Here is a 21,017-nt window from a genome sequence, read left to right on the forward strand (position 1 = left end):
GACAGCAGTGAGGAGCTGGGTCAGACACAATTCATGAACTTTTGTACTCCTGTGTGCCGCTGTCGACAAAGTAAAAATAATGAAACTTTGTGATATGTTTGTAAATGATTTCGGCTGACCTCTCGCCCTGCCCTTCACCATAAACGCTACGGCGGGGAGAACCTGGGAGGGTGAGAGGCTGCGGCTCGCAGGCAGCTCGCAGAGATAATAGCTAGACCAGCATAATAGGATGAAGGTAAATTTGGAAAATTTGGAAACTCTCTTCTTCCCGAAAGCGACTAACTCCAGCCTTTTCTCTTCTCTTTTTCACCAATCGCTGTTTCTGTTGTCGGCTGTTTTTCTTCTGTTTCAATATCTCTATTATTATTATTATTATTATTATTATTATTATTTTATATTTTAGGGGGAGGGGAAATTCTGACCATGGAGAATATCTTCAGATTCGTGTTAGTCTAAATATATAAAGACTCTTTCTAAATTATTTTAACCATTATTATTCCAAGTGGCGGGATTTGACTGGTAACGTCTGTTTTCTTAAAAAGGACGTAAACGGCAGAGCATTTAAAGTGAGCAGCAGGTCTTTCTGAGAATTTTGTAGGCGAAATTCGTCGCTATAAATTGGTGGAGAGTCGTATGGCTGTATTGCAGCAATAATAAGAAGCGTGAATCTTTTCTGAAATCCCACCTTCCTGCAAATCCGTATCTCAGAATTGAGTCCCAGCAGAATAGTTTGCATTCCTCAGAAGACAGTAAGGACTAAGAGAATTGCAAAGCCCTGCTATATTATAGATGAAAACAGAATGTTATTACGTTGTCTATATATACCCTGTAGAACCGAATTTGTGTGATATTCATATAGTCACAGATTCGATTCTAGGGGAATATATGGTCGATGCAAAAACTTCACCGTTCTGCAAATGGTTAGAAGTTTAAATACGGGCGGAATCAAAAAGCATGTCCGTGATGAACACCCAGAAATTACAAAAGTTTTTCTGCCTCTCTCCTATTTGCCAGGTTTTAGGACGTCTCTTCAAATTTCAGTTGTCGTTCAGTCGTAACTTTCACTGACAGACTGTGAATCCAAACAGTTAAATCTCAACAGAAGTTATACATTTTATTTAAAAAAATAGCAACAAAAAAAATCCACTAATCGGTGACTGAATCTTTTTAAAGATACTCATAAATTAGCCAGATATGCCAGACCTTAGCAAAATTTTCCCATCAAGGGCTCAGATCGCATCCAAATATTTACAGCAACAGCAAAAGAGCAGCACTCGCCTCACTGGAATAGATTTACTTGTGCTCCTGGAATGATACTGATGAATGAAGACCGAATTTATCTCATTAAAGCCGTGATATTTTTAACTTAAATAAATGCCGTCTCTAGTTCAATTGATTGAACTTTAGTGGTTAGTGAGCGATTTCTTGCCATCTGTATGGTTTTACATGCATACGTGTATAGCTTTACATATATAGGCGTGCGTTGGCGTCTGTGCGCGCATACGTATGCATGGAGATACATATTGAGCCTTGAAAGTGAATGAGAAGTTACTGATTGCCTAATTTTATTCAGCAGAACTAAATTCTGGTAACTTTTGAATGACCTCTGCGAGACAAAGGCAGAACAGATCTATTGTACAACATATTACCCTCTTCTTGGATGGCTTCGCTTTCTCTCGCCTCCTTATCGGTTTCCTCCCTTTTAACCCCGCTTCAGCTCCTCACTCCGAATATTTCTTTCGGTGTTTTACTTAAAGCGAGGTAACAAACCCCGGTGGCGGCCGCAGATGGGAAATCTGACGGCACAGCACAGTCAACCGGGGCGGAGGGCCGCCAGCTCAGACAAAAGGCTGGCCCTACCTGCGGGCCAGGAGGAGCACCGCTTCCCCAGGGGTGCCCCGCACCTCGGCACCTGCTCGGGGGGTGCGACCCGCCGGGGAGGGGGGTCACTCGGTTACGGGGATATTCTGGGGTGAAATCGGTGGAAACACTGAGCTGCGGCGAAATCCGGTGATGGGCTCCCGGCTCCCCATTGGCCGGGCCGGTCACATGCCCGCCTAACTTTATTCAGTTGACAGCAAGTAGGAGGGCTCTATGGCAGGGGGAAAAAAGACAACACGAGAAAAATTAGTATTTTCTACCTTCAGAAATTAATGGCCATGAGTTCGTACATGGTGAACTCCAAGTATGTGGATCCTAAATTTCCTCCTTGCGAGGAATATTTGCAGAACAACTACCTAGGCGAGCAAGGGGCCGAGTACTACAGTGCCTCGCAGGGCTCTGATTTCCAGCACCAGGGACTCTACCCACGGTCAAACTACAGCGAGCAGCCCTTTAGCTGTAGCAATGCCCAAGGCTCTGCCGTGCAGCCGCGGGGTCACGGACAGGAGCAATCCGGCCCGGCGAGCCACTTCCCCGGCCAAGCAGAGCATTGTCCACCGCCTCCAATGCCCAACTCGCGAGCCTGCAGCCAGCAGCCGGCCCTCAAACCCCCCCACGGGTCGGCACTTAAGCAGCCAGCAGTAGTTTACCCCTGGATGAAGAAAGTCCATGTTAACTCGGGTAAGGATCCTCTTCTTACTTTGCTCTTCTACCCTGCCTCCGGCCGCCCTCAGCGGCGCTCGCTCGAGTCCCTGCCAGGTTTCTGGGCGAGCTTTTTAAGCCGAGGTAGCCAATTACACTCATCATAAATTTTTATTGCCGAGGAAATAGGCCGTTGGCCATGCGGGGCTTTACCGTGCAAGGGGAAAACTCTATTTCAGGAGCCTGCTAGGGGCTCCCAGCCTACCTAGCTGCCTGCCTTAGTGGGGGGAGAGCAGCCCGTCCATTGTAAGGCACCGGGACGAGCCCAGCCCGGCCACATGCTCGCAGCTCGTAAGGGTTTTCTTTTGTAAAGTCGAACCGGCAAGTCAAGATTAGCTTTGTAAAGTTCTCCGTATTTTTTTCCCAGTGAATCCCAATTACAACGGAGGGGAACCTAAACGCTCTCGCACAGCTTACACCAGACAGCAAGTCCTAGAACTGGAAAAAGAATTTCATTTTAACAGGTACCTGACCAGGCGCCGCCGTATCGAGATAGCCCACACTTTGTGTCTCTCTGAGCGCCAGATCAAGATCTGGTTTCAGAACAGAAGAATGAAGTGGAAAAAAGATCACAAACTGCCCAACACGAAGGGCAGGTCTTCTTCCTCTGGTTCAAACTCCCATTTACAGACTGGTTCCAAGGACCATCAGACTGACTTGACAACTTTGTAGAAGAGGTGAAATTTTCCATTTCATCCTTCGCTTCTGACCAGTACTGTACATAACTGACACTGTCCAAGCAGAACCTGCATATAGCAGCTAAGGACTCGAGAAACTGTCATCTTTCTTTAAGGTACTGTTGTACAAAGGAGACAAAATGACGCTACTTTGGACTTTATTTTATTTGCCTCTGCTAGCACAACCTAAAAAAAAAAAAAGGGGGGGGGGGGAGGAGAAAGAAAAGGAGGAAAAAAAAAGAGAGAAAAGAAACATCATGCAGGCAGTGGGAATTAAGAAAATATTAAAAGAGACCTTCTGTCCATAAAAAGTAATAAATCATTGAAAATGAAACTGTCCTGTGTTTCAGTTTTGAATTCTAAAGTGAAGGTTTGATGCTTTATACTGGAGTTTTTACTTTTAATTGTCTTTTTATCCCATGCAATTTCGGGAGGATGCATTTGGGCAAGTTAAAGACAGGAAATTTATAGCGTAGTCTTTTATTTGAACATGAAGACTACTAATTGTGAACTTTTTGTGCTGCTTTACCTTTCTTGGTGTAATGAAAATACTTGCTCATTTCCATAACGTCTCAGAAGGTGTTCATAGGACTTAAGTGAAAACGGGTTATTCTATGTACTGATAGTGTTAGTGTATTTATTTATTTGTTAAGTAGAAGAGTGAAGATAAAAAGAAAAATAGTCAAGCCAAAACCAGGAAAGGGGAGCTGAAATACAACATTTCTCCTTTTCAGTCTCATGAACACATGTATAATGTTTACTTGTCTTGAATGTACACAACTTTCTTGTCCGGGTTTGTGTTTTTTTTTTTCATTTCCTTCTTTGTGAATAGAAAAAGTATCCCTGCTCCTTACTGTGTGCCATCCAGGGCTAGAAGGCTTGAAATCTGTTTCCAAAGTCTGCTCTGCTCAGTGTTGTGCTTTAAATCATCGATACCTCATTTAAAAATGGATGGGGGTGGGGTGGTGGAAACAAGAAAAAAAAAAAAAGAGACCACAACAAAATAACTCCCCAGCCCCCCCCCAAAAAAAAAGAAAACCCCAGAGTGAAAAATGTGTGAGATTTCTGATCTAACCTGAGCCACTCAAAGCTGAATGCATTCTTTCAACCAGATTTTTAATATCTTTTCTTTCTGAGACACAGACGGGAGATGTGGGTTGTGCTTTGCTTTGTTTGGGTGTTATTTTGGTCTTTTTTTTTTTTTTTTAAGAACAGTGATTGTTTTTAAGCAAACCACATGACTGCCATGGCTGAAAATCTCTGAGAGAGTCGCTTTCAGGGAAAGAGGAAAGGCTTGGACGGGAGCAGAGCTGGTCTAATACCCACCTATTTGTCCCTGGTTGTTGGGTGCATCATGCCAAAGTTTTGGTGCGCTGTAACTCCCAAACCCAACCAAACCAGCTCTCTCAGCCACTTAAACCTCCTCTCAAGCGATTTGAAAGCTCAACCCTTATCTCCTGCACCCTCAGGGCAGCCTGGGAGAGGAACCAATATCAGCGAAATTGTAACGAGGTGATCCCTTTATTAAAAGAGAAAAGGGGCAAAGAAGGAAACTCGGAGCAAAGGCGGAAGGGAGGTGGCAGGAACAGGGGGTGAGTTAACGTGCCCATCTCCAGGCTGGGTGCTTCATACCCAAGACCCACTGCTTTTTGGGCTCGCTCGGAAAAACGTGGCCAAAACGGGTTTGAATGCATTCGAAAATGAAAGGCTAGCTTTTCATCAGAAGTGTATTCGGCAGCATTAGCTGTGGCCAGCGGTTAATTTCTGCCCCTTTCTCATCCCTAGAAGTCCGTAAAGTCTCTTTAAGACCTGGTCTTTTGTTTTAGAGCCTGGAGAAAACTCTTTGTTCTTCGTTAGGGTTAGCCCAGTTCTCAGACTTGCACATGGCAATACTTGAATATCTCCACGTCGTGATATTAAAGATGGATATTCCCGCATTATTCGCGTCATTGTTTCTATGACAAAAAGCACCGAGTTCATACATAGTAAAGACGTCTTTTTTCTGACGCCTTCACGTTGAGAAGCTGAAAAGGTATTTTACTGAAGTTCGGCTAAATTGCAGGAGCAGGTTCACCCAGAGGACAAATTTTCTATTCGATTAGTTGTATTTCAGCCGGGAAGAGTGACCTCTAAACCCTTAACCTTTTGGACCCAAACTACCCTTCCCTTTCTCTGGCATGGAGAGCAGCTAGCAGCAGCGCTTGAGGAGGGAATTCCTGAGACAAGTTTTCAAGTTTTGTTATACCCGGATCCTGTGGTAGCGGCCTTTCGTCTCCAGAGCTGTCCATAGCCCTCCCTTTGCTCTTCAGATGAATCCAGGGAAAGGCAAAAAAAAAAAAAAGAAAAGAAAACCCACCCCCAAAAAAAGGGGGTTGGGGGGAACCTTCTCTGGCTGTTCTTGAAAATGCCCCTCCTGGACCCCCGCTGTTCACTCAAAGTCTGTGATAAGTTGGTTGGGAGCAGGGCAAAAGGGTTGTCAGAGAGAGCCACCAACTTTGGTTTCTGTGGTACAGTTCTGGAAAATAATGGCCTAGGATAAGCAAATCCTTACTTTGGGCTTCTTATCAACCGAGATGGCTCCCAAAGTTAAAGGACCAAATTCTGCTCCAGATTTACTTCCCCCACCCACTGAAGTCAAACAGGGATGTATCTGCGAGCAGAATTTTTCTCATTGTCTTTTGAAATGTTAATATCTCCAGGATGAGTGTTGAGTTCAACACAGCTCTTACAGCCCCTGTTGCAAGCCCTCTTTGAGCGAGGCTGGGGGCACTGTCAGTTTACACAGTTGTAATTGCGCTGTGAGCTTGGATAATACGTGAACTGGAGGCAAAAAGTACCAAAAGAAATAGTTTCCAGATGCCAGTGCTCTGTAATAACGACCAGGAGCACCCACTGGTCACTATCTCTCCTGCAAAACGAACCTGACATTTATTTCTTATTGGTTTTTAACCCTCCTTCAGAGTTACTTTGTGTCGAAAGGGAAGATGGTTATTTTTGTATATCATGAGTGAAACGTTGTGCGTTGGAGCCTTTGTTAAACGGTTGCATTGTCCAGCAATACTCTCATCTCTGTTGAAGTGTGATGCTTTTTATAGACTTTGCCAATGTTTTGCTGCCATTGATTAAAGCGTTATTTATACTAAATGTCGCCTGTAGTTTTGATGTAAGCCCTCCGTATACATTTGAAATAATAAAAGGTGTAGAGAAATAGATTCTGGTTTGTACCTTGAACAAACAGTCCTTACAAGGTGGGTCTTTCTGCTGTGAAAATGCTGGTCCCTCCCATCATTACAGTGTTAAAAGATGAGTGACTGCATAGCATCTTTCCAAATGTCCCTTTGAACAGGTCTGATGATCGCCCCAGCTATAATGGTGTGACTTTAGGCCAAGCTGGAGTCTATATTTACATTTAGGCTGCAGTTAAAAGTGCCTGTCATCCATTTGCTACTGCTTTGCATTTAACAAGCCCTCCTAGAATGACTCCCGGATTTATGCATGTGCGGTAGGAGACGAGGAGCCACACCTGAAGTCACCTCGATCCCCACACAGATGGGTGCCTTTTAGGTGAGTCCTGGACGGAATCCATTCAAAAAAGAAATTTGAAATGGAAATGCTGGAAGTAGCTCTTCCTGAGCAGTAAGCTTTCCTTTTTTTATTTATTTTTTTTTCCAGCCGATACAAACCAAAGACCACGAGAAAACACAAACTTGGGGAGTTTAAACTTTCCTGTGCACCTAAAGCAAACATTTATTCATTTATTTTTAATCCCGCTGACTAAGCACCTCAGACAACAACATGCACCTCTGGTCAGCAGAAGTCGATTGTGTTATTTGTTACAAGTATTTGCCACTGAAGACTTATCCTCCCCTGGAGCGTGGTCAAGGTAGGGTCCAAAGGGAGAGCACCCCATTCGGACAGGGCAGGAGAGGGGTGCCCGGGTGAGGCGAGGGCCCTTCCCACCGGGGTGTGCCGAGGTGGGTGCGGGTGCGGTTCTGAGCACAAGTTGAAATGTCGAGGCACATTTTGTGATTATACTTTCTCTCTCCTGTTTAATGGCTCCTCCTGTTACTCCCGATACATCAATACGGTTCTGTATATTATATCACCACTAGTCGTTAAGGTAAGAATGAAGAGGAAAGGCAGAGTCAATAGCAAACCCCACTCACTGTACAGTACAGTAAATAGGGACCTCTCTGTGCAGAGCCACACCGTTTCCAACGGCCATGTTTGTTAGCCCTTTCCCCTGATTCTTTTTTCCTTTTTTTTTTTTCCTTCCCCCCAAGCCTAGAGACCAAAATAACCTCGGTAGGAACAGTCATAACAGGCAGAATTTCAAAGTGCAAGGAAGATGATAAGAATAGATTTCTACAAGTCCTGACCACGTGATTTGCGAAATAATTAATTCAGCACGTCCCTTAAGAAACACGGAGTCGTCATTAATCTGCCAAGCAAAGGACTCTATCAGACTTGAAAACTGAAGAGATCCCAAGAATATAATATACAAAGGGTGCAGTCCCTCTCTCTGCACACCTAGCTCTTTGCTAGCTGCCGAAAAAGAGACGCCCGGTACGTAAATATTTTTTACTTTTATTCCTTCTTATTTAAGCCTTAATGAACTCAGCTGTCAAACGCTTGACAAATAGGGCACGTTGCTTCCTGATTTCCAGCTCGGCAGCGGCCGGGGACCGGACCGGGCGCAAGCGGTGACCTTTGCTTCCCAGGGAGCAGGGGAAAGAGGGCGAGCGAGGAGCAGCGCGGAGTGCCGCGGAGGAGGCATGCTGACCGCCTCCATGGGCGGCGGCGGTGGCCGCGGCCGCCTGCGCGGGGAGGCGCGGAAGGAACAATGCGGCTGTCAGGACAGCCGCTGCCCGGTGCTACCGGCAGGGAAGGGCCCTCAACTCCTTTGCAAGCAGGGTCGTAAATTTTGCCGCGCGTCTTTGACAGCGGGGCTGCAGCGGGGCCAGAGCCAGCACAGGGCGCGCCTTCCCCCACCGCCCACACAAAGGCCGGCCACGGCCCCGCTCCCGCAGCCCCGCTCCCCCAGCCCCGGCCCCGCTCCAGCCCCGACCGCCGTTCGTGTCATCCCTAGCCTCGCCGCCCAGGCGGAGGAGTCCGGGAGCATCCAGCCCCCGAAACGGGCTCGCCGCCTTGCAAGTCTCCGATCGATAGCTCGGACTAGGGGGAAATGGTATTTGTGTTTTTATATGAAGCCACCGTCTATGAACTCCACAGAATATGGACAACGAGGCTGAGATTTCTCTGTGAAATCCCAGAGTCAGCTGGAAATACTTTCTGCAAACAGGATATTCTTTATTATTCCTTGCTGGAGTAATTTCTAAAAAAAACCTAGAGTGTAGCTTTTTATTACTTCCGTTTCGGTGGCAGGACAGAGACAAAGTTTCCTATGTTATGAATTATACATTCAAACAATAACACATTAATTCAATTATTCAAAGATGACAAATGTTTATGTGCTTTGGTAGTGACTAAGGAACAGATTTGCTACTTCACGAGAACTCCTACGTTTTTATCAATGAAGTTTTATACTATCCTGTTGGTCCGGGAAAGAAACCAAACTCCACCAAGACACGCAGTAAAACGGACCCGAACATAAATCGCAGCCCTTTCATAAGAGCGTTTATTCCCGCATATAGCCCGGGCTATTTTATCAGTTTGACAATTGCCGGAGTTGTTGTTATAAATCATCATAAGTAATTCCTGAAAGGGTGCGAGGCTGCTGGGGGGCGGGCGGAGACTGTAAATCTTTCTGTTTTATTGCTCTATGAACATATGCTCCGATTGAAGAAGTCTTAGATCCTTTACCAGAGACAAATTCGTGGAAAGCTGGAGTCCCACCAGCCAGAGGATTAACATTTCCTTAATAGGCTTTTTTTTCAGTCCCCTTTACGATGTCTTAATTCTGGCGGCGGTGGTGAAGGTGCTCCTTCCTTCCTTTCTTTCTTTCACCAGTCCTCCATTTTCACATTATATTTCGCTTTTTTAGATTTTGTAATTTATTTTTATTTTTAAGCCCTAGACTTTGACAAGACACCCGAGGGCTGTGGGGCTTTTTCCAGGTGCGTCGAAACTGCCCTCCAAAAAGTCATTTTCTTCTGAATCCTCTTTGTGCTTTTTGCTCTAGCGGTGCCCAGCTTTTCCCTCCACTTTTGTGTAGGAAAAGAAAGACCTCTCCGTCATCCAAAATGTCTAAACAGCGGCCAGAATTATGTTCGGCTTTGTGTGTATGTACACAAATATGCAGAACACGCTGTGAGTGTAGGAGTTGCTGTATGTACACACAGACACGCGAGCGCGGGGGGCTCTGCAAAACTACCCAGACACCGAAATATATGGCTGACGGAAAAGGATATAAAGAACCATTACCTCTTACTTGAGGCGAGATTTAAGTGCATCATTTCGAAGAAATATAGGGTTATAAATCCGAAGCCGTACACAATAATTTACATTGAACTTATGTTTCCATCACTGGACTCCAATCTTTTTATAACTGGTTTGCAAAGTCAGGAAAAGCAATGTTAATTTAGATAAATGTTACAATGCACTTACGGTTAGTATTGTAAGGTAATACGTTACTGTCACATCCCCATGCTTTGGATGGTAATGAAATCATAGCAGATGTTAGATTAGGTGTAGTGTATTTATAGCCACAGATATGTTAGAAAAATCAAACAGAGGAGCTAATATAGGTGTTTTTTGGTTTTTTATTTGTTTTTTTTTCTGAACTGGAACTGTTGGGTAGCTTTGTGGGTACACATGACGAATATACTTCGGGTTTGCTCTATGTGGCTTCATGCACACAGGGAGGGAAGGCAGGCTCAGGGCAGACACACACACGCACAAATGTCATGAGGTTGCTGGCTTGGCTTTTTTCTTCCCCAACGCTTGTTTAGCCTCCAGACAGGGGTAGTCCCTGCTACCCCACATCTTCACGGTACGGAGAAGGAGAAAGCAAAAATTCGCTCACGCCAGCGAGTCCCAGCGCCTTTCCACCAGAGCAGCGCTGCTGTGGAGCTGCCCCCTGCGCAGGCTCTCTTCTGCGGCCGGTCCCAAATACCTCATCTTTCTCCTCCGGGAATTTCTGCGCCCTGGGATCATCCCGCGGAATTCACCTTTTCCCCAGGCTCCGCCGGCCTCGCGGGGAGCGTAAGTGCGAGCGCCGCAGCCGCCGGCCTCCGCGGTGCAGCGCGGAGCTCCGCCGGGAGGAGAGCGGGCCAGTGCGCGGAATACGGGGTGCGCTGAGCGGCCCGTCCCGCGGGGCCCGGGGCGGCGGCCCCGGTGAGCAGGGGTGCGGGAGGCGGCGGGGTGCGCGCCAGGCTCGGGCCGCCGAGCTGCTCCCGTGATCACGTGGGCCCTGTTCCTGTATTTTAAGGCAGTGCCTATATTTCTGATTATAAAGGGGTTTCTCCTGCTGGCCCCCAAAATTCATCAATGGCCGCACGATTTAAAACCAAAACAAAACACGAGCCGGCCAATTGCCGCCTGTGGTTGCAGGAGGCTGATGGCTGAGGGGTTGTGTGTTGACTTTTTTTTTTTTCCTCTCTCTCTCTTTTTTTTTTTTTTTTTTTTGTAAGCCCAACAAATTCCGATTTCCACTCGCTCTCTTTTATTGGTAGTTGAGCCTGAGCTTGTTTTCGCTCTATCGGGAATTCTGGTGTATGGAAATGTCTGTAAAACCGCAAGATCAGGTTTAGGAGAGTATTGTCTGCAGACAAAGGGTGAAGGATATATTCTAAGAACTGCAAGAGCAGATCCTGAAAAGTGAGGAGTCCAGGTTTATGATAAATTGATGCACAGGTAAGCAACTGCATGACAAAATGGGACCTTTAACCACAGGGGCTGAATTATTGCCTTTGCTCAGAGACTATCTGGAATTTGTTTGCAATCTCTACCCATAAAGGCTGCAAATGCATGGACTGGTCTCCCCCTCTATGAACGCTTTAAGCTGTATCTTCTTTTAATTATGCTCCTTAAAGAAAATGTAGACTCCTTCCCAAAGGCTAGGGGGAAGACGTTTAACCCTATCCTCTTCCCAATTTTTGCTGGTTGCAGGAAGGGAATTGCAAACAATCAAAGGAACAAGGGGCAGACAACTTTGCTAGATGCTCCCATTGCCAAAGTAAGATTGAGCATCGCGTTAATGCATTGCCGTGGGTAGCCGGGCAGGGGGTACCGTGTTGATTTGTAAAGGACGATTTAAACCAGGGTCATCGGTATTGTAGCCCCTGCATAGGGTATCTTAAATATTCCTGCCAAATGTCTTCCAAAATCTTTTCCCCTCTCCGTGCATTCCTGTTCCTCAGTGGCTGTTGTTTTCATCACCCAGTAGTTTTGGTGTTGATACTACCGGTATGCTCATGCTTCCTAGTTACATACGCTGTCTGAAACACGACTTGATATTTACGTACCGAAGAGTTTATTGCCCTCCATTCTTGCAGTCTGATGAATCCGGCGGTGGGAAGGTGCCCAAGGGGATCGGCCTGTGTCCCTTCGGGTGGACGGGGGAGCTGACAGGGGCCGTGCAGCCTCCCCGCACACATCTGCAGCTCAGCCCCCTCTTGGGCTGTTGCAACTAGCCCGGCTTTCTCAGAAGCGCCTGTCCCACCGGTCTGTGGTCTGCCTGCAGCCGGGGTGAACTCTCGGTTATGTTTGTTAGACAGCCCCTGCTTAAATCCCAGCTTTGTGCAGGCTGGCAGGAGTGGGTGTAGGGCAGAGCCGGACCTTGGTCGCCCCGGCCACCCCGGCAACTCCTCAGTGGGGCCGAGGTGCCAGTGGGATGCAGGGCAGGAAGGAGAGGGAAAGGGAAGAAAGGAGGAAGTTGGGGTGTTTGGCGTGATTTTTTGTTTGTTTGTTTGTTTTCCTTTCTGTTGCGTGTTGCTCTGCTCGATCAGAAGTTAAAAGCAGTGAACATTTTTCTTAGCTCTATGCCTCCAAGCTGCTGGCCTGCCAAGTTAGTCAGCTGAATCCAATTACTGCAAGCAGCATTTCATTTGGCTCGATGGAAGCACTCACTTATAACTTCACCTAAAATTTCAATAATACCTATATTGGGCCCACGCCTGAATAATTCTAAAGATTTCCCTGCGTTTAGCGCTGGCGACTTCTTCTCCGAGGTGGGCTCTGCGGGAGCAGCGCCGGGAGCAGAACACAGCCCCAGCGTGCCCGGGATCCCCTCGCCACAGAACAAATTTTGGGGGCTATTCCTGTGGCCGTGGAAATCCCGAGATTTGGCCAAGCTCTCACCAAGTACAACATGTTTAGACCAAGAAGGCTTCCGCTTGTGAGGCTCAGGAGCTGCTTCAGGAAGGAATAAGAAGTCGATAATTAATTAGGCACAAAATGAAAACTTACCGTATTAATCAAGAGCGGCTAACAATGACTCGGTTTGCAATATTATGATCTCTCCGCTCAGGGGCTAAGGTGCAACGCCACTTACACTGCCTTCAAACACTCTGTAAAGTGCTATTTCTAATGACCCGTCTTTAAAAAAAATAAAGCACTTAAAATTGACGTACACCCACGTGAATATATTATATAAGACGTTGCCGGGACAGGCCCAGGCCAAGAATCCGAGTGAGCATCATGTGTAATCATGAAGCTCCACTTCCCCAACTCCAGTTTGCCAGCATAAATTAAGGTGATAAGAAGAGGGAATGTTGCATCCTACTTGGTTTGGGTAGGGAGAGAGAAGACTTGGTGGAAAGTTGTAAGGTCTGTTGTGTTGTGAGCTATTGGAGGCGCTTCCGTTGGTTGTTCATTAAGTGGTGAGTTATTGCTGTACGAGGCAAAGGTCATTTCAAAGGCTTATGGTGGCTAGATATCGTCTTTATAATGACCTGGGCTTCTTTGTGGGGGATTTTCTGACACTCTTAAGTTCTTAAAGTCCTGAGTCGACACATAACACAGCCAAATGCAAAATGCTCATTTCGAGATGCAAATACTTGCGGGGCATTTTCAGCGCTGGGGGTTCTCCGCTTTTCTCTCTCTCTGTCTTAACAGGGGTCCGGGGGATAGGAAGGGAGAAAGACCTGCGCTAGCTCTGTTTCCCCAAGGCCCTCCGCGGGCTGTGAGTTGCGGGAGGCAGGAGCTGTGGAGGACCGACGGGGAGCGGGGAGGACCCCTCAGCTCCCATGCAATGGCGGTCCCTCTCCTCCGTGCGCTGAATCTCTGCTCTCCTTCGCTCCTCGGCCCGGGCTCAGAGATCGGGGAGGCACAGGCGGCTCCCCTCCGCGGTCGGTACTCGGGGCCCGGCGGAGCGGCTGCCACATGCAGCCCTGCCTGGGTACGACCCGCAGCCGCGGAATTTTGCGCGTTTTTTCGCTCCCCGCATCTCTCAAAGCACTATTAACAAATGGAGAGAAACATCTGCCCTTTGTCTGGCAATAGATCTGACGCGGACGGAGAGACACGGTGAGGGGCTGAGAACGAGATGTGCATTTATTAACAAAGTCCTAAGGAAGAAAGTCCAAAACAAAGCAGTTTCCGCTGACAGTTCTCATTTTTTGTTGCAGGTCCGTGCCCACGGATTATCCAAAGGAACCTGAAGATCCTACCCAGACAGTTAAAGTCAAAAATCAAGAAAAAACATAAGTGTGGTGAGTTCTCTAAGTTTCCTTTTCCATCCACCTCCCGCTTCCCCCAGTGCTGCAGGCCCTCCGCAGGGACCAAAGCCCGGGCCCGGCAGCCGGACCGCCGAGCGGGAAGCGCTGCTCGGCCGGGCGCGCCACAGCCTTCGACGCCAGATTATACCAGTAAATACCAGCCCGTAGGAAGCCCCGCTGAAAGCGGGGTCAGAGGGAGCCGAGCCCGGCTGGGGAGCAACCTTGCCCAGCACCCGGCCGCGGGGAGCGGACGTCTACCAGTGGGGGTGCTCCGAAGCTGATTTAAGAGGCCTCACGGCGGTCACTGCTCCGTACCGGAGCGCCCCCGCTGCTCCTCTGTCCGCGGGCCCTTCCGCGCTTCTCAGTGCTCTCAACTCTGAGCAAGACCTCCCGGCTTAGGTCCAGGTCCAGCCCCAGCGGTGGGTGCCCGACTGCCCACGGCAGCCAGCCCAGGGCAGAGGATTACCATCGCCTGGCTCTCCTGCCCGCGGCCCGGAGCGGCGGCTGGGTCCGGCAGTGGGTCCAGCGTGTTCCTTATATACAGAGCTGCCCCGGGCCGGCTGCCGGGAAACGTGCCGAGCAGGGGATTCTTTTGCCGGGCTCCCTCCTACGCGCCGGCTGCTTTGCACTTCTGAAAGTGCCGTGGCTTGGGAAGTGTTTTCCTTTTCATTCCTGGCCGGAGCGTTTACTGCCACGGCACTAGCAGTCATAAATTTTGTTACAAACCGCAATGACAGGTGCATTGATATGCACCCTGAGAACTCCAGCTGCTTTAATAACCGCTCCGCTGGCCGCGCTCACCGCCTCTTATTTATTCGGTATCATATTAGATATTGATCCTCAGCAGAATTAAGTGTAGTGGAAGTTTCACTAGAGAGCTGCTTAATATGGAGGTGTCGAGAGGAAAGCGCCTTGTGGACGCTCAGGCTCCCGGCTTCTCCCCAGGTATTGCCGTGAGAGGGTCGGTAACCTCCAAAAGCGTTGGAGCCAGCGGCAGGACGGACAAAAAGCCCCATTATCGTGTCCAACGCCAACAGTTCAGATAAGGTTAACCTTTCTGGAGTGCAGGAAGGGAAATTTGAAACACAGGCATGTATACGTGGTTTCCTACCCTTGGAGACTCTGAGCCCACCTCCCACAGCTCGGGCCCACCATTTGGATGTCACCTTTTTTTTTTTTTTTTTGTTTTTCCCTAGAGGCTGTTTCTGGCCAAACCACCAAGTGTTGAGCCCCTGCTTTGGTGTTACCTATAAAAACATCACCCCGGGCCTTGCACTCGTGGAAAATCAAACCCTGGAGAGGTCTCCCCTCTTTCTCTCCCTCACTCTCTTTTTAAGATCTAAAGATGAGCCACCAAACAGTTGAGCATTGTCTATGTGATTTATGGCCCATAGCCTCCTTTTTAGGTTCAAGCAGAGTTCACAAGCAGTTGGTATTTCAGAAAAGAAATAAGGCTTTTAACAGCTTAACAGCAATATTCTTTCTTAAGATTCTGCGTATTCTTTTGGGAACTATATTTCACAAGGCACATAAAAGCCCACGCTTAAGGCGGTGTTGTGCTAACAAAAGTCCTCAGTCCAGACCGCTCCCGAAAATGTAGATGATGGAAGTGGAAAACGAGCGACAGAATTATTTTGTACAAAAAATACTTTCAGGACTCTTCAAGATTATCACAGCATATTAAAAAGCATCTGAATCGCCACCGCCCATTTCCATAGACAACTTTTTTAAACTAAATTTTCCAGGAGAGGAAAATAGCTCTTTTCCCATTTCCATCAGCTTCGCAGATCATCCCAAGCTTTTGTTCAGGGAAGAAAAGGACCCCGGTGGTTTGTGACAGGGGATAAACCGCCGAGAGCGGCCGCGGATCTCAGATCGCTAAGGTTATTCTGAATTACACAGACGTGTATAATCCCGGTGAATTTTAGGGAACAGATGAGCGGTACTTGGCGGTACCAAAGGCTGCGGGACAAAGAGCAGTATCCTGGTAGTATTGCTCAAGTATAGGCCGGAGAACGGTAATTATCGGACACTGGTCAAAAATATCTAGCTATTCTTCTCTCGTATGGTAATAGGCTTAAACCCTGAAGAAATAAAACGAACTCTGCAGATACGTTGAGTTACAGGCTTACATTGGCAGGTGAAGCATATGGCATTTTACAAAATTACTAAAACTAAACCTATCCCACAAGAAAAAATAATGGCAGTGAATATTAAAAAAGCCGCAACAAAATCACAGAACAGTTTCTATCTTGCAAAAAGTGCAGGGAAGTTGCAAGGGAAAAGGGAGCAGCACTCTGGACCAAAACATCTGCCCCGAGGGGACAGTGCGTTTTCGGCTTAAACAGTCTGATCGGGAGGCCGGTAGGCGGGGAGGGGAGCGCCACAAATTCGCAAGCTGGAAAAAGAAGAGAACCCCCTAAAAATTATCTCCCATCTCTCAGGTTCTTTCTAATGGGGACAAATAAAAGCGACGAGAAACGCCGGGTGAGGGAATTTAATTCATCACAGAAATAAAACAGGGGAGCTGACCTGAGACTTCCTTTATAGTGCAAAGTGAAGGGAGTGAATGGCGCCGGTTACACTTTAACTCCGGAGGAATCCGGGGGAAGAAGGAGGGCGGGTTTACAAAGAGGACGGGATTTTTCTGCCTCTGCCCGGCCGCAGCCCGGGCTCAATCCATCATGTCAGCTCTGCGCGGCCCTGCGCACGCGTGCCGGGCGGGAGAGGGGCGCGGAGGGCTCTGGGCTGAAATGAACCGGGCGGGGGGGGGGGGGGGGGGGGCTGGGAACACCACCCAGCGCGGCCTCGCCTTGCTCAGTGGGAGCCCTTCCCTTGCAACCACGGAGAGCGATTCGTCCGAACTCCTGGGGTCCACAGGCAGAACAAAGCAAGAAAATTCCCCAAAATGACTCAAAAAGTGGACCCTGGGAAGTCCCGCCAATCTGTTCCCGTTCCCCTCAGCACACCTGCTCTCGGTGGCTCCTTCCCTGCTGTCCCCCTGTTCTTTCCTCGTGTGCCCTGCTCTTCTACCTGGTGTGCTCCAATTTGGCCTGGCTCCTACCTGGTGATCCTGCTCCTTTCTGGGTGTCTTCTGCTCACTCCCTCGTGACTCTGGTCCTTCTCTGGGGTCCCCTGATCCTCTCTCAGGTGTCTCCTGCTCTTTCCTAATCCCCCCTGCTCCTTCTCTGGTGTCCCTTGCTCCTTTTCTGGTGTCTCCTGCTCCTTGCTTTATGCCCCATGCTCCTAATCTGGAGTCCCTTGCTCCTTCCTGGATGTCACCCGCTCCTTCCCTTCTGCCCCTGCTCCCGCCCTGCCGTCTCCAAGGCCTACCGGCCCTGCCGAGGCCGTTGGTGCTGGGGTGCGGGGCATTCCAGGGACAGCCCGGAGGCTCCCAGCCGTCGCCCCCCACTGAAAGTCTCTTTTGTGTTCCCACTGTCCCCCTTCCCAGGTGGATACGAGTGGCCCGGGCCGACGACGTGAGGCGCGGGGCGGCGGTCAATGTTATTTGAGCGGGGGCCGCGGGCCTCGGAGATAGCAGAGCGGAGGATGCAGAAAGCCGCTTACTACGACAACGCGGGGCTCTTCGGGGGCTACAGCTACAGCAAGGCCGACGCCTACCCCTACGGCGCGACCCACCAGTCCTACGGCCAGGCTGGCCTGGACGGCGAGTACCCCGGCTCGGCCTGCTCCGTCCAGGGCTCGGCTCCCGGCCGTGCCCCGGCCCACAAGGGCAGCGAGCTGAGCGGCAGCTGCATGCGGACGGCGGGGGGCGGCGCAGGGGCCAGCCAGCCCTCGGGCATCGGCGAACAGCAGCCCCCGGCGCTGCCGCCCTCCTCCCCGCCCAACCCCCCTCCCAGCGCGCCCCCTCCGAAAAAAAACAAGGGAGGCCCCAACTCCTCGGGCTCAACCACCGCCACCCTCAGCAAGCAGATATTCCCCTGGATGAAGGAGTCCCGGCAGAACTCCAAGCAGAAAAGCACCTGCGCCCCTTCAGGTAGCCCGACACCCCCGACCCGCCCCACTGCCCGCCCTGGGAGCGGGGCAGAGCCTCTCGGACTGAGCCCCTGGCCCTGCACCATGTCCCCTCCTCCTCCAGGGGCAATGGCCCCCAGAGATGGCTCGGGGGTCTCAGCCTCACCGGGCGCCGCAGGCGGGGAAGGCTGGAGGCTCCTGCCCTGTTCCCCCCGCCAGCCCAGTGGCGGAAGGCGCGGCCACGACTGGCCTGGATAGGGCAGCTAGGGTCCCTGGGGGAGGCAGCTGCGGGGGTCGGTGCGTGCAGGGCAGGAAGGGGTGGAAGGCCTCCCCCGAACTCCCTGCTCCCCCTCTCCGGGGGCCGGAAGAACGAGGGGGGCTTCGGGAGACCCCGGGGTGGCTTTCGGGGGGGGACCAACTTGTGCCTCTTTCCTGCAGGAGAAAGCTGCGAGGACAAGAGCCCCCCCGGGCCGGCCTCCAAGCGGGTGCGCACAGCCTACACCAGCGCGCAGCTGGTGGAGCTGGAGAAGGAGTTTCACTTCAACCGCTATCTGTGCCGGCCGCGCCGGGTGGAGATGGCCAATCTTCTCAACCTGACCGAGCGGCAGATCAAGATCTGGTTCCAGAACCGCCGGATGAAGTACAAAAAAGACCAGAAAGCCAAAGGCATCATGCACTCTCCCGTCGGACAGTCCCCGGACCGCAGCCCCCCCCTGAGCGGCCCAAACCACGTCGGCTACTCCAGCCAGCTCCCCAGCGTCAACAGCCTCAGCTACGATGCGCCCTCGCCCACCTCTTTCGCCAAGTCCCAGCAGAGCATGTATGGGCTGGCCGCCTACACGGCGCCGCTGAGCAGCTGCCTGCCGCAGCAGAAGCGCTACGCGGGCGCGGAGTACGACCCCCACCCCATGCAGAGCGGCGGCGGCGGTTTCGCCAACCCCAGCCTGCAGGGCAGCCCCGTCTACGTGGGGGGCAACTTCGTGGACTCGATGCCGGCCTCGGGCCCCATGTTCAACCTGGGGCACCTGCAGCACCCCTCCTCCGCCAGCGTGGACTACAGCTGCGCCGCCCAGATCCCCGGCGGCCATCACCACGGACCTTGCGACCCCCACCCCACCTACACGGACCTCTCCTCCCACCACAGCTCTCAGGGACGGATGCAGGAGGCACCCAAGCTCACGCATCTGTAGCGGGGCGGCGGGCGGCGGGGCCCGCTCCCCTCTCCATTACCTCACTTTTCTGACGGGACAGTGTTACTTTGCTCTCGAGTGCCAACAGTGTTAGTGGATTTGTCTCCCCTAGCAGCTCCCTTCTTCCGCAGCCCCGGGTAGGTCCGCGAGCAGGAGCCTTTCTCTTAGAGCTGTGTTTAAGCATGACAGTGCAATATACTGCAAACCGAGGGACTGGTAAGCTGGTAATGATGTACTTGAAGGTAAGTTTTAGACATGCCGTAGTGTTAGCAGCTCGTCATGCTGAGGTGTTTTAGAGCAGGGGTGAGCGGTGGGAACTCGCCCGCGCGTAAACTTATTCCAGAGAAGTTAATTTATGAATTCTTCCGTAACGTAAGGATCGCATTGGACTAAACGATATGTATTTATTATTTTAAGCGAGACATTTTTGTATCACTGATTATTTATCCTCGTCTTAATGTATTTATGTGGGTATTTGTAGAGTTCCTTCACCAATACTTCGGGAGAGCGATTCAGGTCCGTGGTGACTGACATTTCCACCTATTTAGTATATTCGGTCTGAGCTAGTTGAGAGAGTAGTCTTGAACAGTTGTAACAGTGGCTGGTGTTCGTAGTTTATGTAAGGATTAATTAAGACAGCAAGTCGTAAGTCATGAATAGAGTAAAACAAACTGTGGCATCACACAAAAGAGCCGTTACACTTTAAAAAAAAATTAATAGTATCGGAATTATTTTAAAAGTATTTATTTCTGGCTGGCCCCGAGCGCCGGGGTGGCTTGGGGGCAGCTGGCTTGGCCGGGTGAAGCCACCCTTGGCTGGAATCACAGCCGCTTGGAGGAGGTGATCTACAAAGCAGGGACGCTTGGCCATCTTGTTTCAGATCAAATCCTGCGTACAAAAGCCTCGGTGAGGTTAACATTTATTTATTGACTGGGTATCTATCACACATATTATTATTTGGGTGGGCTATTTTATTTTCTTTTTTCTTTTTTATTGTTTTAAATTACACTCTGGCTATCTGAAATAGGAAAGATTAGAAGCTTAGAAAGCAAAAAAAAAAAAAAAAAATTAGAAACCCTCTGATAGTGCTAATTTCATTAGGGTCTCCATAGCAATCTGCGCAGCAGCTGCTGCCTCCTTTGTTATTTATACTGTTGTCTTTATACTAACCATAAATCAATTTTTTAGACATCTTTGAAAGCCCGAGCTTTTCCTCTTGTTTTTCATAAAAATAAACTTTGAAAGAAAATTGACAATCAGGTAGATGCAGCCGAAGGGCAGCCGCAGAGGCGGGGTGCGGGCAGGGGCGCCCGACGAGGACGGTTTCGTCCCCCAGGACCGCGGCTGCGGGGCATCGCCGCCTCCTTCCGTCACCAACGGGACCGCTAACACGAGGAGGAATAAATAAAAATTAATACAAAAAAAAAAGAAATAGAAAAAAAAAACAAACAACCCCAACCAAACCACAAAACGATGCTCTGAACCCTCGTGTTTCCTCCTCTTTAGTTACACGGCTGTGTTGAATCCCTCGCTGGATTTACAGATACTTCTTTTGTAAACGTTGTCATTAAAGTCTCTTCCTGACGGTACACGTCTCTCCGAGAAGACTGTTCTTACCTTTCTAAAAGTGTCGAGTTCAAGATAAATCCGAACTTCCCTATTCCCCACCAACCCGTCTGACGTGCCACTTCCCAGTCTGACAAACACTGCAGCTCCTACTCCATCCTCTAATGAAAGGACATGGCATTCCTATTGTGGGAAATATTTTAACTCCTCCAATTCTGGTCAACACAGACAAGTTTTTTCTCTCTTTCTCTCTCTTTCTTTTCCTTCCTTCTTTTCTTTCTTTCTCTCTCTCTCTCTTTCTCTCTCTCTCCCTCTCTCTCTTTCTCTCTCTCTCCCTCTGTCTCTCTTTCACTCTTTTTCTCTTTCTCTTTTCTTTCTTTCTCTCTTCTTTCTTTCTCTCTCTCTCT

At 49.6% G+C, this 21,017-nt stretch overlaps 2 protein-coding genes and 1 long non-coding RNA gene across 4 annotated transcripts in view; 2 read left to right on the forward strand and 1 right to left on the reverse strand.

The window, feature by feature from the left end:
- HOXD3 (homeobox D3) overlaps positions 1 to 19,634 on the forward strand; it is a 30,582-nt gene extending 10,948 nt beyond the window's left edge. Inside the window, exons 2-4 of the mRNA XM_061454181.1 lie at positions 13,790 to 13,873; positions 17,331 to 17,876; positions 18,293 to 19,634. Of these exons, the coding sequence (XP_061310165.1) occupies positions 17,381 to 17,876; positions 18,293 to 19,044 (1,248 nt within the window). The 5' untranslated portion in view covers positions 13,790 to 13,873; positions 17,331 to 17,380 and the 3' untranslated portion in view covers positions 19,045 to 19,634. The remainder of the gene's footprint in view (positions 1 to 13,789; positions 13,874 to 17,330; positions 17,877 to 18,292) is intronic.
- On the forward strand, positions 1,118 to 3,458 carry HOXD4 (homeobox D4). The gene is made up of 2 exons (XM_061454193.1): positions 1,118 to 2,562; positions 2,951 to 3,458. The coding sequence occupies exons 1-2, from the start codon at positions 2,154 to 2,156 to the stop codon at positions 3,253 to 3,255; spliced, it is 714 nt and encodes a 237-aa protein (XP_061310177.1). The 5' UTR covers positions 1,118 to 2,153; the 3' UTR covers positions 3,256 to 3,458.
- A 136-nt stretch (positions 19,635 to 19,770) lies between the features above and the next one.
- Positions 19,771 to 20,874, reverse strand: LOC133269659 (uncharacterized). 2 transcript variants are annotated; one of them, XR_009743514.1, is made up of 2 exons: positions 20,509 to 20,874; positions 19,771 to 19,932 (listed from the first exon to the last, which is right to left on the reverse strand). It is a non-coding gene; the product is annotated as an uncharacterized LOC133269659 (long non-coding RNA). The 2 variants fall into 2 exon arrangements; XR_009743513.1 differs by lacking the exon at positions 20,509 to 20,874 and adding an exon at positions 20,215 to 20,473.
- Positions 20,875 to 21,017: the final 143 nt, after the last annotated feature.

The sequence above is a fragment of the Pezoporus flaviventris genome, unplaced genomic scaffold (assembly GCF_033815535.1).
Source record: "Pezoporus flaviventris isolate CSIRO_AGI_PZ_B2104156 unplaced genomic scaffold, CSIRO_AGI_Pfla_v1 ptg000001l, whole genome shotgun sequence".
Lineage (NCBI taxonomy): Eukaryota > Metazoa > Chordata > Aves > Psittaciformes > Psittacidae > Pezoporus > Pezoporus flaviventris.